This window comes from Cetorhinus maximus, chromosome 21 (assembly GCF_964194155.1).
Source record: "Cetorhinus maximus chromosome 21, sCetMax3.hap1.1, whole genome shotgun sequence".
In the NCBI taxonomy this organism is placed as follows: Eukaryota; Metazoa; Chordata; class Chondrichthyes; order Lamniformes; family Cetorhinidae; genus Cetorhinus; species Cetorhinus maximus.
In genome coordinates this window covers 60,180,459-60,196,254 of record NC_135899.1, presented here as the reverse complement: position 1 = coordinate 60,196,254, position 15,796 = coordinate 60,180,459, and the positions used below count along the sequence as shown (strand labels likewise).

Here is a 15,796-nt window from a genome sequence, read left to right as displayed (position 1 = left end):
CTGGTGCAGATGCACCCACACCGCTGTTAGGATGGGAATTTCAGGTTTTTGACCCAGTGACAATAAAAGAACAGCGACATAGTTCCAAGTTAGGATAGTGTGTAGCATGGATGGGAACTTGCAGGCGGTGACATTCCCATGGGCAGAATTTTCCCAGATTTGCACCAAGTGCAGTAGCGGGCAGGTAAAATGATGTTTCACCCATCACCTGCGATGGTGTGTTTTCACACCGTATTGTCCCAAACCAGCCTCATTATTTATGCATTCCGGGGAAACACGCCGATTCCATGGTGGGTGGGCTCTCAGTCGCCCTCTCACCATCACCCCAACGTTGCATTATACCGGCCGCCATGTTTAAAAAGCAGCTGACAGCACACCGCTCATCACTACCAGCTCACCACTGCTGCCCAGGAGACATGGCCAGCAAAGGAAAAAAGACTGCAGCACCCCCACACCCCCCCCACCCCTGCCCCCCGGGATGTCCTGTACCCCGACCCTGGCCACAGGATGGGCAGCAACGTGACCAATCCTGCTTGTGAGGTGGTGGCAGCGGTATTGAGTGCCAACACCCTTCAGGAGAGGACAGCCACCTAGTGCCGCAAGAGGATGAATGATCTCCTCCGTTCCGCCAGGGTAAGTCACTCTTTTCATCACTCTCAACTCACGCATTCACAAACCCATCACACATCCACAGGGCCCTCACTCACTGCCAGTTCAAGGGACATCAGCATTCACTCCCTCACACACACCTTCATTGTCCTCATCCCGTCCATGGGACCATTCACCACCCGTGCAGACCAGGCACATCTATCATCTGGCCCAGCAAGCGTCCTGCTTACACTTTCTCCATCTCTATTCATGCAGGACAAGCTGACACACAAGAGAAAGAGGTCACAGACCGGTGGCGGAATGCCCAAAATCAAGGTCCTCATGGACTTTGAAAACAGAGCCATCTAGCTGGCCAGCAACAACCTGGACAGGTTCTGTGCTGACGGTGAAGTGGGCACTGCTCTACCAAGTGAGGGTCCAGCAGTGCAACATCAATCAGTGCACTTTCACAGGCTACTGCCATGCACTAATTATCTCTCCTGCTTTTGCAGGCACATCTGCCAAACAGCCGACAGATTCAATGACCCAGAGCCTCCAATCAAGCCCCGAAGAAACCTCCGAAGGGGAATCTAAAGGCACCCTCCTCAAAGTTCCGTCACAGCGCTCACCCACATCCTCCACCAGTGCAGGGACACACACCTCAGTGCGACCAAGCTCTAGAATAGGCACGCGATCACAATCTGGTGAATACACAGCAGGTGGGGGGCAGCGACTTCCCAGGTCCCCAGCATTCAGAGGCCTGCTGGAGGACAGGAACCTCTTGAGTCCATGTCAGAGGATGAGCCTCTGGACTCGGCCAAGTCACAATTGCTGGAGCTGCAAAGGCAAGCTCGGGAACATCAGGAAGGAATGTCCGCTGCACTCCTCAGATTGCAAGGCACGATGGAGGAGCCTGTCCGTCTTCAGGTTGGGGTGATAGCACCTGGCATTGCAATGCACTGAGGTCAACATTGGCAGGATGGTGGCCGCCATGGAGACCTTAGTCCAGGACGTCACTCCTGCACTGCCGCGTGGGCTTAACTCCATCGCTGATGCAATAGTTGACCTCCAACAGTGTGTACACAAGAGAGGTGCCGGGCAGCTTGATCTCACTCCAGCTACCCCTTCCCCTCATGGAGTCAGCCAGAGGCCCTCAGGTACCCATTGGGAGGAGGATCAGCATGTGCACACCCCAGGGTCGTCCATCCAGGTGACTCTGGGAGTGTCCGGCCTTTTCGGCCTTCTCGGCCTTTTGGCTAAGATCAAGTGTTGCAGGGGCGACACCATGGTCCTGCCAAGGCAAGGTCGGGATGGAAGGGCGATAACCAATCGCAATTCAAATCCATACCGTGGGTTACCTATCACCGTCCGAGTCACGGTGAACCACAGCGAAGGAGGATCACCTATGGATCGGGGCTTCTTCACCAGGAGGATCCTGTTGAAGGCGTGCGGCTTCCAAGCTCCGGAGATCTTCACCCTGCATGACTCCCGCAAAGGTGGTTATTTTGACGTGACGTTCAAACGGGTGGCAGACTGCGTCCGGCTCCTGAGGGTGTTCGAGGAGAAGAGAGACCTGCCGGAGATGAAGATCCTGACGGCGGAGCCGCACTTTTCTCTGCCGTTGCAACGGGATCGTGTGGTGATGGTGCATGTGTACAACCCCTTCGTCCCTGTCGCCGACGTGGTCACCTTCCTCACCAGGTACTTCGATAAGGTGGGGAGCGGCACCGAGATTCGAGACGACTTGGGGATCTGGACAGGCAAACGCCTGTTTAAGGTCACGCTAAAGACCGATGGTAAGGGAGCCATTTTCCACCCTCCTTCCAGTTTCGCTATCGGGGGAAACCGTGGCTACCTGGTCTACGCTGAGCAACCCAAGCATTGTCGCTCATGCGGCAAGGCTGGTCATGTGGCGGCCAACTGCAGCGCCTCCCTCTGCAAGATCTGCAAACAGGAAGGGCACCAGACAAAAGACTGCGAACAGGCCAAGTGCTGCAACCTGTGTGGCGAGGCAAGTCACCTCTACAGGACCTGCCCCAAACGCTGCCGTACTTACGCACAGGCAGCCAAAGCCGACCAGGGGGAAGCAGAAGAAATGTTTCGTGTCACTCCAACCACCAAGGCCCCCAGGGAGCTCAACGGGACAAAGGAGGACACAGAGAGAGACAAGGTGGAGAAAGAGATTGAGGCAACAGAGAGCCAATCAACAGCACTACCCCCTGAACCTCCCAGTCCTCAGGACAGCGAATCAATGGAGGAGGAGGCAGCAGTGGAAAAGCAGCAGGGGGAGTGGCGGACGGTGAAGAACAAGAAAAGTAAGAGGGAGCGAAGAAGAAGCAAAGGCGTTTCCCAGAGAAGCGGCAAGAGGTGTCTCCCATCCGACACGGATGACAAGGGCAGCAGCTCTTCGGATGATGAAGTGCCAGAGCGGCACCGACAGAAGAGGCGGCAAAGCTCCAGGGCGTTGGAGGACGAGACACCCGAGCTCCAGAAAATTGGAGACAACAAGGAGACCAGCGCACCCCAACTTTGCCTGCAACCTGAGGAGGCCAGTGCACCACAGCCCCTGGAATCTGGGAGCAGTGAGGCAATCATCGCACCCCAGCTCCAGGAAGCCGGGAACAGCAACACCCCAGAGGGGGTGAGTTTTGGAGAAGCTTCTCCAGCAAAGGTCATCCCAAAACCCGCTCTCTACGTGAACCTCCAGATGCCACCGGAGCAGAACACGGCCAAGGAGATCTACCTCAGCCCATCCAAAGTGAAGGAATTTGAGCTCACTACGGGTATGAAGGAGCAGACTAAAGGTCTGGGACTCTCAGAGACAGTGGGTTTGGTAGGAGAATAAATGCTTTAAAATGGGTTTAAAGATTGTATCCATAAATGTGCGTAGCATTAAATCTACTACGCGATGTGTTGCGACCTTGGACTACCTAGCCAAGGTCAAAGCTGACCTGTTGTTTCTGCAGGAGTGTGCGATACCGCACCTCAGCTCCTACAGGCAATGGTCACGATGGTGGTCCCATGGGCCATCGATCTGGTCGGGCGGAAACGACTCTCGTTCCTCCGGCCTGGGTATTCTGCTGCGGGGAGGCAACTTCACCGTCTCCGAGGTCAAGGAGGTGGTGGGCGGGCGACTCCTCGTAGCAGACGTAATGTACAAGAACGCTCCACTCCGGTTAATTAACGTGTATGGCCCGGCACAAGGGGCTGAGCGGCTGGAGGTTTTTCAGCAGCTCCCACTGCTGCTGGCGACCTCCAGGCCGGTCATTCTGGGCGGGGACTTCAACTGCATCATCGATGCGGCTGGACGATCCGGCAGGGCCGGAAGCAGATTGGACGCTACGTCCAGATCCCTGATGGAAACAGTTAAGGATGCCAAGCTGCACGACGTCTTCAGCAACCCTGCAGACGGAGCGCAGCGTAGATACACCTGGTCGCGGCCAGACGGGTCCATTCGTTCCAGGATAGACTTCCTGTTTGTGTCCTGTGCATTCACAGTCAGATCCACCGAGGTCAAGCCGGTGTTCTTCTCTGACCACTGCCTCCTACTGGCGGACTGCCACTTGGAGAAGGACCTGAGGGTGGGCAGGGGGGCATGGAAGCTAAATGTGCAACTGCTGACCCCAGAGAACATTGAGGAGCTCAAGAGGGATTACAAAGGTTGGAGAACCGTGAAACCCCTCTTTGAGTCCCTGACACACTGGTGGGAAGCGATCAAGGGAAGCATCAAGAGGTTTTTCATCCTCAAAGGCACCCAGAAAGCTAGAAAGGAACAGAGGGAAATGTCCCGACTCCAGAAAAACATGCAGAATCTGCTCCGGCTGCAGTCGATGGGGGTCGATGTCAAGGAGGAGCTCCAAGAGGTGAAGGGCCAGCAAGCCTCGCACTTTGCCTCGGAGGCCTCCAAGATCATCTTCCGTTCCAGAGTCCGCTCCGTGGAGCAGGATGAGACGTGCTCACGTTTCTTCTTCCAAAAGGTACACAGAGAGCGCTCTGTGATCAGCAGCCTGAAGGAAGAAGACGGCTCAGTAAAGTCATCACGGTCCGACATTCTGAGGATCAGCAAATCCTTTTATGCCGGATTGTATGACGTGAAGCCCACGGACAGCACGGCCTCCCAGTCCTTCCTGTCCTCTATCACGGAGGTCTTAGACCACAGTACGCGGAAGAGCCTGGACAAACCGCTAACTCCTGATGAACTGACTAAGGCCCTCGAGTCCTTCGAGAAGAGTAAAACCCCCGGAAGCGACGGCTTGCCGGCGGAGTTGTATTCGGCTCTGTGGGACTTGATCGGCCCAGACCTGCTAGGGGTGTACGAGAGTATGCTCCTGGCCGGTAGTATGTCAGAATCCATGAGGAAAGGCATCATCACCCTCATCTACAAGCACAAGGGGGAAAGGGAGGAAATTAGAAATTGGCGACCCATTTCACTGTTGAATGTGGACTATAAGATTCTGTCCAAGGTCATCGCCAACCGGGTCAAATCCGCTCTGGAATTGGTGATTCACCCTGACCAGACCTGCTCTGTGCCAGGCAGGAAGATCTCTGACAGCCTGGCGCTGCTCAGGGATACGATTGCCTATGTACAGGACAGGGGTGTGGATACCTGCCTCATCAGCTTGGATCAGGAGAAGGCCTTTGACAGAATATCGCACACCTACATGGGGGATGTGCTCTCCAAAATGGGGTTTGGGGAGGGAATTCGAAATTGGATCCAACTGCTCTACACTAACATCAGTAGCGCAGTCTCAATCAATGGGTGGGAAACAGATAGCTTTCCGATTAAATCTGGAGTCAGGCAGGGCTGTCCTCTCTCGCCTGTCCTTTTCGTGTGTTGCATAGAACCCTTTGCCGAGTCCATCAGGAAGGATCCGGGCATAAGAGGAGTGACGATCCCAGGCAGTGGAGGCACTCAGGTAAAGGCCTCCCTGTACATGGATGACGTCGCCGTCTTCTGCTCGGATCCGCTGTCGGTGCGCAGACTGATGCACATCTGCGACCAGTTCGAACTGGCCTCGGGAGCCAAGGTAAATCGTGGGAAGAGCGAGGCCATGTTCTTTGGGAACTGGGCTGACCGATCCTTTGTCCCCTTCACTGTCAGGGCTGACGGCCTGAAGGTGCTGGGGATATGGTTCGGAGGGACCGGGGCATGCGTTAGAAACTGGAAGGAGCGAGTGGCTATGGTGAAAAGGAAACTGGGCATGTGGGAGCGACGCTCCCTCTCCATTGCGGGAAAGAACCTGGTCATCAGGTGTGAGGTACTCTCGCTGTTGCTGTACGTGGCGCAGGTCTGGCCCATTCCAGACTCCTGCGCGACGGCGATCACTCGAGCCATCTTCCGCTTTATCTGGAGGTCGAAAATGGATCGTGTCCGCAGGGACGCGATGTACAAGCCTCTAGATAAAGGGGGAAAAAACGTGCCCAACATCGTCCTCATACTGATGGCCACCTTTGTGTGCGGCTGCATCAAGCGGTGCGTAGACCCTCAGTACGCAAACACCAAGTGTCACTACGTGCTGAGGTTCTACCTGTCCCCGGTGTTGCGAAGGATGGGTCTGGCCACGCTGCCGCGGAACGCTCCAAGTAGTTGGACCGTGCCGTACCACCTGTCCCTGGTGGAAAAATTGATGCAGAAAAACACCTTTGACCACAAGTCCATCAGGCAGTGGTCAGCACGTAACGTCCTAGAGGCCCTGAGGGAAAAGGAGAGGGTGGACCCTGTGGGATGGTTCCCCGAGCAGACTGTCAAAGTCATTTGGCAGAATGCCTCATCGCCAGAACTTTCCAACAAGCACCAAGACGTAGCTTGGCTGGTGGTGAGAAAGGCCCTCCCCGTCAGATCCTTCCTACACGCCAGGAGGCTCACCCCCTCTGCACGTTGCCCTCGAGGTGGCTGTGGTGGGGAAGAGACCGTTTTTCACCTCCTTGTGGATTGTGCCTTTGCAAAGAAAGTCTGGAGAGAGATGCAGTGGTTGCTGTCGAGGTTCATCCCGAGCAGTTCTGTGACACAGGACTCTGTGCTCTACGGGCTGTTCCCAGGGACACACACCGAGACAAACATCAACTGCAGCTGGAGGATCATCAACTCGGTGAAAGACGCGCTTTGGTCTGCCCGAAACTTGTTGGTCTTCCAGCGCAAAGAGTTGTCCCCGACCGATTGTTGCGGACTGGCACAATCCAAAGTCCAGGACTACGTGCTGAGGGACGCACTAAAGCTTGGGGCAGCTGCCGCAAAGGCGCAATGGGGAAGGGTCGCTGTCTAAGACCTTTCTACCACAGCGCACCGAGAGACTGGGAACTGTTCAGAGCCCCTCGGGCTGTACAGATCAAAATGAAAGGCTGTAAATGATTGTAATATTGTTTGTACTGATGCACCTGGTGATACATTTTGTAAAAGTTTAACCTGGATTGTACCCTTGTAATGTTGTTTTTGAAATGGTTTTGAATGTGATTGAAGATTTTTTATGAATAAAGTATATTTTTACAAAAAAAAAAAAATGTGATCCAGCACAGCAACACCAGCACCAGCCCCCCTCCCCCCACAGGGCATGTGTGAGTAGAGCAAGCAACAGTGTAGCCCTCCAACCAAACAGATTGAAAAATCCTCAATGAGGCATGCAGAGTAGAAACTAGGAAGTATAAACTATGAAGTACAAATTAAATTTAAATCATGTTCAGAAAGTGAAATAAAGAGAGGGAAAGAATGAAGGGATTAAGAGAGGAAGGTTAAGAGAGATATCGAAAAAGTAGAAAAGACATTCTAAAAGAAAAGTCTTCTACCACAAATTAAATGCTAAAGTGACAGTTGTAAAATTAATTTTTCAGTGCCAGAGAGGTGGTTCAACGGTACTTGTGATTCATCGCATCATTAAAATTCAAATTATACCTGAGTGCACCAGCTTCTCTATTTCATTCGTGTAACTGAAGTCCTTTACCCTTGGAACCATTCTCATGACTCTTTTCTGCACCCTCTCTAAAGTCTTCATATCCTTCCTAAGGTGCAGTGCCCAGAATTGCCCACAATCCTCCAGTTAAGGCTGAACCAGTATTTTATAAAGGTTCATCATGACTTCCTTGCTATTGTATTTTATGCCTCTATTTATAAAGCCGAGGGTCCTATATGTCTTTTTAACAGATAATAATAATAATAATATTATATATACCTCCATCATTATTATGCACAGTACAGTGGCGTAGTGGTTATGTTACTGGGATACTAATCCAGAATACTGGGTGAATAATCAAGAAAATGAGAGCTCAAACACCACAGTTTGAGAATTTACATTCAGTTCAAACAATCTGGCAGTTAAAAAGCTAGCAGTAACTATGAAAACATTGGATTGTCGTAAAATCCCAATTGGTCCTTAAGGGATGAAAATCTGTCACCCTGCAGTGGCTAAAGAAGATGGCCTGCTACCACCTTCTCAAGGACAACCAGGGTTGAGCAATCAATACCGCCCTTGTGCATCATGCCCACATCCAGAGAAATAATAATTACAAGTAAAGTCACTGTGCAGTAATAGACAGTGAAATAAAAACTGAATATGCAAGAAATTCACAGCAGCCTCATCTACAACTGAAGGAACTGAAGCAACTCATCAAAACTCCTTCAACAGCATCTTCCAAACCCACGACCTCTACCACATCGAAGGACAAGGGTGGCAGAAGCATGGGAACACCATCACCTGCAAGTTCCCCTCCGAGTCATACACCACCCTGACTTGGAACTATATTCCTTCACTGTCGCTGAGTCAAAATCCTGAACACCCTCCCTAACAGCACTGTGGGTGTACCTACACCACATGGGCTGCAGCAGTTCAAGAAGGCAGCTCACCCCTTCTCAAGGGCAACTAGGGATGGACAATAAATGCTGGCTTGGCCAGCGAAGCCCACATCCCTTGAATGAATAATAAAAAATGCAAAATTTCCCCCTCACTCCCTCCATCACCCATGCACTGCTTCTTCAACTGCACCTCACAAGCCCGCAACCTCTTTGGCCTGGAAAAACAAAGGCAGCATAGGTATGGGAACACCATTACTTGCAAGTTCCCCTCCAAGTCACTTACCGTCCTGATTTGTAACTATATTGCCATTCCTTCACTGTCCCTGCCTCACAGCATTGTGAGAGTACCCACGCCACACAGATTGCAGTAGTTCAGGAAGGCAACTCATCATCACCTTCTCAAGGGCAATAAATGCTGGCCTTGCCAGAGACGCCCACATCTCACTAACGAGTGAAAATATTTAATATTAAAGCTGATATGCCAACATATGCTGTTGTTATATATATACCAATATATGCCGTTGTTCTTCACAGCCTTATCATTTTAAACCTTCATCAGAAGCTAGTACCATAATTCTAACAATATGGTCCAGGCAATGTTTGGTCTCCCAAGTTGAATCTCTCAGTGAATGAAGCTTTTGCAGAGAAACATTTCCCATCATTTACGTTTACAATTTGTCTGGGTTCCACTCCAGTTACCAGCAGGTTGTCTTTCTATAATGACTATAATTGTCTGTCTTTGCACTCCAAAACTAAACATTGGCGTGTTAGTGAGTACAGCCACTCTGCTTAAACTGGTAAATACTGTATGATATTTAACTGTGTCAGTGTACCACTCACCTGGTAACCTTGGGAATTGTTCTGTATTCCAAAAATGGGTACACCTGGGTCAACACAAGTGGTGTGTGTTGAATCTTATGAGAAACAAACATGAGATTAATGTGCTACTCAATATCATTCAATATTCAAATCAAAATTTGAAAAAGAAACACATGAGAATGAAGCACAACAATTTTTCATTCTGGTGCTGCAACCTGGTAAATTTGGAGTTTGCAAGGAAACTGTAGGGTATTGCAACTTAAAAGACTAAGGAGACACAACAGTAAGAGGTAGGGGAGTGAAATTTGAAGAATCAGACCATACAGTTCCCTTGCATCATTCCTGCTTATTGAATCAGTAGCCATCTGGCACTGCTTCTGAGGACATGGGAAGAAGACCATAAGAAAATCATAAGATAGAGGTTACTTCAAGACCCTCTCATAATCACTCAGCATCGGAAATCATAGGTACATGTTTCCTACACACTTTCTTGGCATTGACAGGCTTACAGTTGAGAGGTAAAAAACAAAGACTTGCATTTATATTGTGCCTTTCACATTCACCAGATATCTCGAATCACTTAAATATAATAAAATGTTATTGGTGAGCACATTGGGCAATCAGTTTCTGCTGGTGCCACAAATTTAACAATATGGTCCAGGCAATGTTTTGTCTCCAAGTTGAGTCTCTTACTGAATAAAACTTTTGCAGAGAAACATTTCCCACTTACCCATACAGGTTGGCTGGGTTCCACTCCAGACACCATCAGACTGGCAAAACCTTCGGGATGATCCCACTAGTACCAATGGCGGATTACAGGTGAAGAAAACAGCAGATTTGTATGTAAACCCTCGGTCTTCCCGCCTTCCTTGAGCCGGAATTCCTGGGTCTCCGCAAAACACAGCTAAGAGCAGTAGAGTGACGGGCGAAAGACAAAAATCAGTACTAAGAAAACACAATCACTTAGATGTTCATCTTTGAAATTGTACATTTGGCTACTATTAGGTTATGCTTGGGCTAAGAAAAATATCATCCTGCCTGTCTTAAGCATTGATCTAGCTGGGCTTGCATCTCAAGGCTAGGAAAGGGAGCTGACTATCAAAGAGTAGGAGATATGAGTCTTAGAGGGCTCTGATTCTGATGAGGAACATCCACTGAAGTACAGAGTTGCAGTTTAAGCTAATCCCTTTTTAAGGATCTAATAGTCTGTCAACTATGTGCTTCAGTGCCTTATACGAAGACCATCTTTAGTGCCCTTGACAGTGTCAAGATTGTGCACTGTCATTACAAGGTGACAAGTCAGAAGAAAGCAACAATAGGTACTCAAACTAGCTCCTCCATCCCAAAAATCGTCCAGTCTCCTATCATAGCAACCAAGTGGTTCTTCAATGAATAAGGATTTTTTTCTTTCCTACATTAATCAGAAGTCTATTCTATGAGCTGATCATTCTTTGTGTGTAGTTCCTGATATCAGTCCAAATTGTTATTCTGCCAGTTTGAGATTGCTCTTCTTTGTTCTGACATTCTGTTTTAATTTGGAGTAATTTTTCAGATTTACTTTCCACTATTCGATGTACCTCAGTGAGGTTCCCATTATGTCCTTGGGCCTTTTCTGTTCCATTACTCCATATACTTGAGCTTTTATATGTTATATTATTTCCATAAATGAGCCTTAGCTCCCTATGGTCTCAAAAGTGTTAAAAATTAGTCAAGACATTGGCAGGTTTCAGCTCGGGAGCTCAGGATAACAAATGGAAAACTTTCTGTAAATTTCTTTAGCTACTGGATTTATCACATGTTTCCTTTGAAGATTTCTTCTGCCTTTGAGAAGTGGCATGAAAGCATAGCAGACACCAACAAGCAAATTTCTTGAACTACAGGTCGTGACAGTAATATAATAAACGTCTATATTTACAGTAGATATTATACCAATCCAGGAAAAACACAATGAATGAACACAATCTTTGAGCCATGCTATAATTTTGTCATTAATTTTTAAGTACACAGTTATTTTTGAATATATTTTCCAGCTGTGGGAGCTAACTGGCTTGGCCCATCTCTCTGAAGGTTCCAAATCCATTCCCTGATTTGGACAGTTCAACTTATATAAATAGGATTTCTTGGAGATTGTTAGATACAAGTAATTGTCAACTCAGTTTAATAGGAGTGCCAGTCTTGCACGTAGAACGAATCACACAGCATGTTTACATTTGAATTATGTGGCTATGTGCCTCCCTCGAGCAAATTTGCCCAAAGATAACTGAACAAACATTTGCATTAAGTTAGGATGGGGACATCCACAGCTGTGTGTTTTAAAATGTTGGATTAAATGGGCTATCCAATTCAAAATCAATAACAATGCTTTAATTTTGTCATATTCCCATTTTAGTCATCTCCTTTCAAGGTTTAATAGCCTAGGTTCCTGCAGTCTCTCAAGTTACTCAGGAAATTTTTTTGCTGTGTGTCAGTATCCTGCCATGAATGCTCTTAAGGACAGTCTATTTGCATTAGCCTTTCAAACCTATCCTTGATTTAGAGCATCCTATAAACCCTGTTTCATTGCAGCATATACAAACCATTGATCTATCTTGGTCCTGACCCCATTCCAAAACCTAGGAATGAGTTCATTTGTATAACGGAAGCAGTTTCTATATCACTAACAACCCTACTGAGGCCCCTGTCCTCCAGGAACAGTAGAATTTCAATTGGAAACCCTGCTGTTCTGTCAGTGGGTGCAGAGAAGTTTGGCATGTTATCCAAGTCCAAAATTTAAAGTGCAGGCTGCATTATAAAGTACCTCACTGCTGATTTGCTGCTTCCTTAATGGCAATTACCATTGGGATATGGGGCTGTATCTTCCGGTCAGCGAGCGGGGGCGGGGCTCGATCGCTGACATGGGGTGATGTCGGTCTTACGTCCCGATGTCACGGCGCGTTGTCCAGACTTTCAGTTCGGCGGGCGCACACCCGAGTCGGCTGCACACCCGCTGACCTGTCAACAGCCTATTAAGGCCATTAACAAAGTAGCTGAAGTCATTAATGGACCTGCCCGACCAACCTTAAGGTTGGCGGGCAGGTTGGGAGCCCAGGCGGGCTTCTGGATAAACATGAAACCTCATCCATGGGTGGGATAAGGTTTCATGAAGACTTAAATATCTCACAATATTTTAAAATAAAAGTTATCGGCATGTGGACAGTGTCACATGAGGGGACATGGCATGGAAATTTTTTTCTCAGCTTTATTTAAAGTTTAACATGTGAGCCGATCGCCCTGAGGCAGCACTTCACCTCAGGGAGATTTGTGCGCTCTTCCACGTGTATGCGCTAAAGAGCGCACTCCCTCCTCCGCCCACACAGGGAGCGCATAACGCTTCCTGGCGGACGTCACGCTGGGCAGGCCTTAATTGGCCCACCCACGTAAAATGGTGGTGTACCCCCGACCAAGGGCGCCAATCAGAAGCTCGCCCGCCCGCGCCTGCCCACTCCCGCACGTCCCCACCCCCACCCCCCCCCCCACCCCAACAGGGGGAAAATGTTGCCCATGGAATTCTCAGGCCCGCTTGTGGCCAGTGTAAAGCAAGTGCATCTGCTTCAGACAGGCATACTTACAAATTGATCATGTGATAAGCTGAACCGGCAGGAATTCTGGTGTAGCCCAGTGTTCCGCCAGATCCAGCCCCAAATGTGTTTACCAGGAAGCAGGAGTGGAGGTGAGGGGCAGTTGGTGTGAATAGAAAAAAACATGCAATGCTCCCATCAGAATTTCTCAGAGATCACGTAGGGGTGGAAATGGGTTCTTGCCCAAATTCCTCTTCCTTCCCTATTAGGGCTATTCTATGACCAAATCTGGAGTGGGGTGGGGGGAAGTGGTGAATTGCATAGGCTCCATGTTCAGAAATGGAGCTGTTTTAATTCAGTAAAATCAACATGGCACCTTTAACAAAGTGATTTGATATAAGCCATGGAATGAATTATTACTGGTAAGTTGCACAAGCACTTCTAAAGCCATGTGTGGCTTGGTGCCTCCTCCTCATCTGAAACTCTTTCATGCAGGTCACATGTGAGCTGAAGGCACAATTGCAATTACCATCCAAGCTGGATTCATGTGGAGGCATTTTGATCCTGAACTGCCTAACATGCAGGAGAAATCAGTAAACAATACTTAAGCAACAAAAATAAACTGCTGTAGCCAACCCTTATCCTTCAGACCTGTCAAAACTGGACACCTAGGGCTGAAATTCTTCAAAGTGTTTTTTTAAACACGTGCCACGCATTCATATATCATTTCGATGTACAGGGGTTGACAGTCAACAGCATTGTTTTTGTTTCTGTTTCTCTCCCTGCAGTTGGGATCTCTTCAGGAATCCACAATTCTTGCGGGTCCTGACAGGGCAGGTGGGAAGGGGTGGTGGCACATCAATTGCTTATCAATCTATTGGATTCCACTGAGAAAGGGAGCGGGTATTTATTCCCCACCAACACTTCAGGTGTTGGCAGCTGGTTACATCACCATGGGGAGGAAACACATTTTCTTTGATCAGGAATTGCTTGGTTGGGTAGCAGCTAGATTGGGCCACTGGTCCTGGGATTTGGTGATCCATGTTTAAGATCTCCAGGAGTTGCTCAGAAGTAACAGATGTCATAGTGTTGGCACTGGATTTCTGAGTAGGAGTCGATCTATTATTGCAATGAAGAAAACTGTATATGAAACCTCCCAGACATCAGGAAATGACTGAAGGCCAGAAGACAAGCTTGCGTTTTTTTTTATTCGTTCATGGAAGAGGGATGTTGCTGGCTAGGCCAGCACTTATTGCCCATCCTTAATTGCCCTTGAGAACTAAGTGGCTGACTAGGCCATTTAAGAGCCAACCACATTGCTGTGGATCTGGAGTCACATGTAGGCCAGACCAGACCAGACCAGCAGGTTTCTTCCCCTAAAGGACAGTAGTGGTGAGATTTGAACCTGGGTCCCCAGGGCTTTATCTTGGGTCTCTGGATTACTCGTCCAGTGACAACACCACTACACCACCATCTCCCCCATGACACACATAACTGGAGTACTTTCTTTTGGGCCTAGGCTTAATTAGTCACTAATCATTCTGGATGATTTGTCAGCACACAGAGGTGTACAGATATTTTGGCACTCATAGACTCGTAAAAAACAGCAGATTTGTATGTAAACCCTCGGTCTTCCTGCCTTCCTTGAGCCTGAATTCCTGGGTCTCAGCAAAACACAGCTGGTGCAGTAGAGTGACAGGCAAAAAACAGCACAGAAGGAAGCCATTTGGTCCATCGTGTCCACACCAGCCAACAAATATCGGACTCCATTAATCCCATTTTCCAGCGCTTGGCCCATAGCCCTGGAGGCTATGACAAAGCAAGTGAATATCTAAATACCTCTTAAGTGTTACGAGAGTTTCTGACTCAACCACCCTTTGAGGCAGTGAGTTCCAGACTCCCACCACCCTCTGGATGAAAAAATTTCTCCTCAACTCTCCTCTTAGCCTTCTAACTCTTACCTTAAATCTATGGTCCCTGGTTATTGACCCTTATACTAATGGGAAAAGTGCTTCCTATCAATCCAATCTATGCCCCTCATAATCTTATACATCTCTATCAGGTCTCCTCTCAACTTTCGCTGCTCCAAGGAAAACTACCCCGGCCTATCCAATCTTTCCTCATAGCTCAAACCTTCCAGCCCAGGCAGCAACCTGGTAAATCTCCTCTGCACCCTCTCCAGTGCTATCACATCCTTCCTATAATGTGGTAACCAGAACTGCATGCAGTACTCCAGTTGTGGTCTAACCAGCGTTTTATACAGGTCCATCATAACTTCCCTGCTCTTGTATTCTATGACTCGGCTAATAAAGGCAAGTATCCCATATGTCTTCTCAACCACATTGTCTACCTGCACTGCTACCTTCAGGAATCTGTGAATACGCACATCAAGGTCCCTCTGTTCTTCAGTACTTTCCAGGGTCCTACAATTCATAGTGTAATCCCTTGCCTTGTTAGCCCTCCCCAAGTGTATTACCTCACACCTTTCCATGTTGAATTCCATTTGCCACTGCTCTGCCCACCTGACCAGTCCATTTATATCCTCCTGCAGTTTACGGCCATCCTCCTCACTATTTACCACCCTACCAATTTTCGTGTAATCCGCGCACTTCTTGATCATACCACCTACATTTAAGTGCAAATCATTTATGTACACCACAAGCAGCAAGGGCCCAGCACCGAGCCCTACGGAACCCCATTGGAAACAGCCTTCCAGTCGCAGGAACATCCCTCTACCATCACCTTCTGCTTCCTGTCTCTCAGCCAATTTTGGATCCAACGTGCCACTTTGCCATGGGTCCCATGGGCTCTAGCTTTCTTGACCAGTCTGCTATGAGGCACCTTATCAAAAGCCTTGCTAAAGTCCATGTAGACCACATCAAATGCATCAACAGTAGTCCTGGTTACCTCCTCAAAAAATTAAATTAAATTTTTCAAACACGACCTTCCCTTAACAAGTCCATGTTGACTATCCCTTATTAATTGGTCTCTTTCCAAGTGCAGATATATTCTGTTCCTCAGAATTCTTTCTAGTAACTTCCCCACCACC

The 15,796-nt window shown here is 48.5% G+C and overlaps 1 protein-coding gene across 1 annotated transcript in view; it reads right to left on the bottom strand.

The window, feature by feature from the left end:
* The window catches only part of csmd2 (CUB and Sushi multiple domains 2), a 1,856,113-nt gene that overhangs the window by 52,825 nt on the left and 1,787,492 nt on the right, over positions 1-15,796 (bottom strand). Inside the window, exons 63-64 of the mRNA XM_078566065.1 lie at positions 9,921-10,094; positions 9,212-9,285 (exon numbers count right to left, since the gene is read on the bottom strand). Of these exons, the coding sequence (XP_078422191.1) occupies positions 9,212-9,285; positions 9,921-10,094 (248 nt within the window). The remainder of the gene's footprint in view (positions 1-9,211; positions 9,286-9,920; positions 10,095-15,796) is intronic.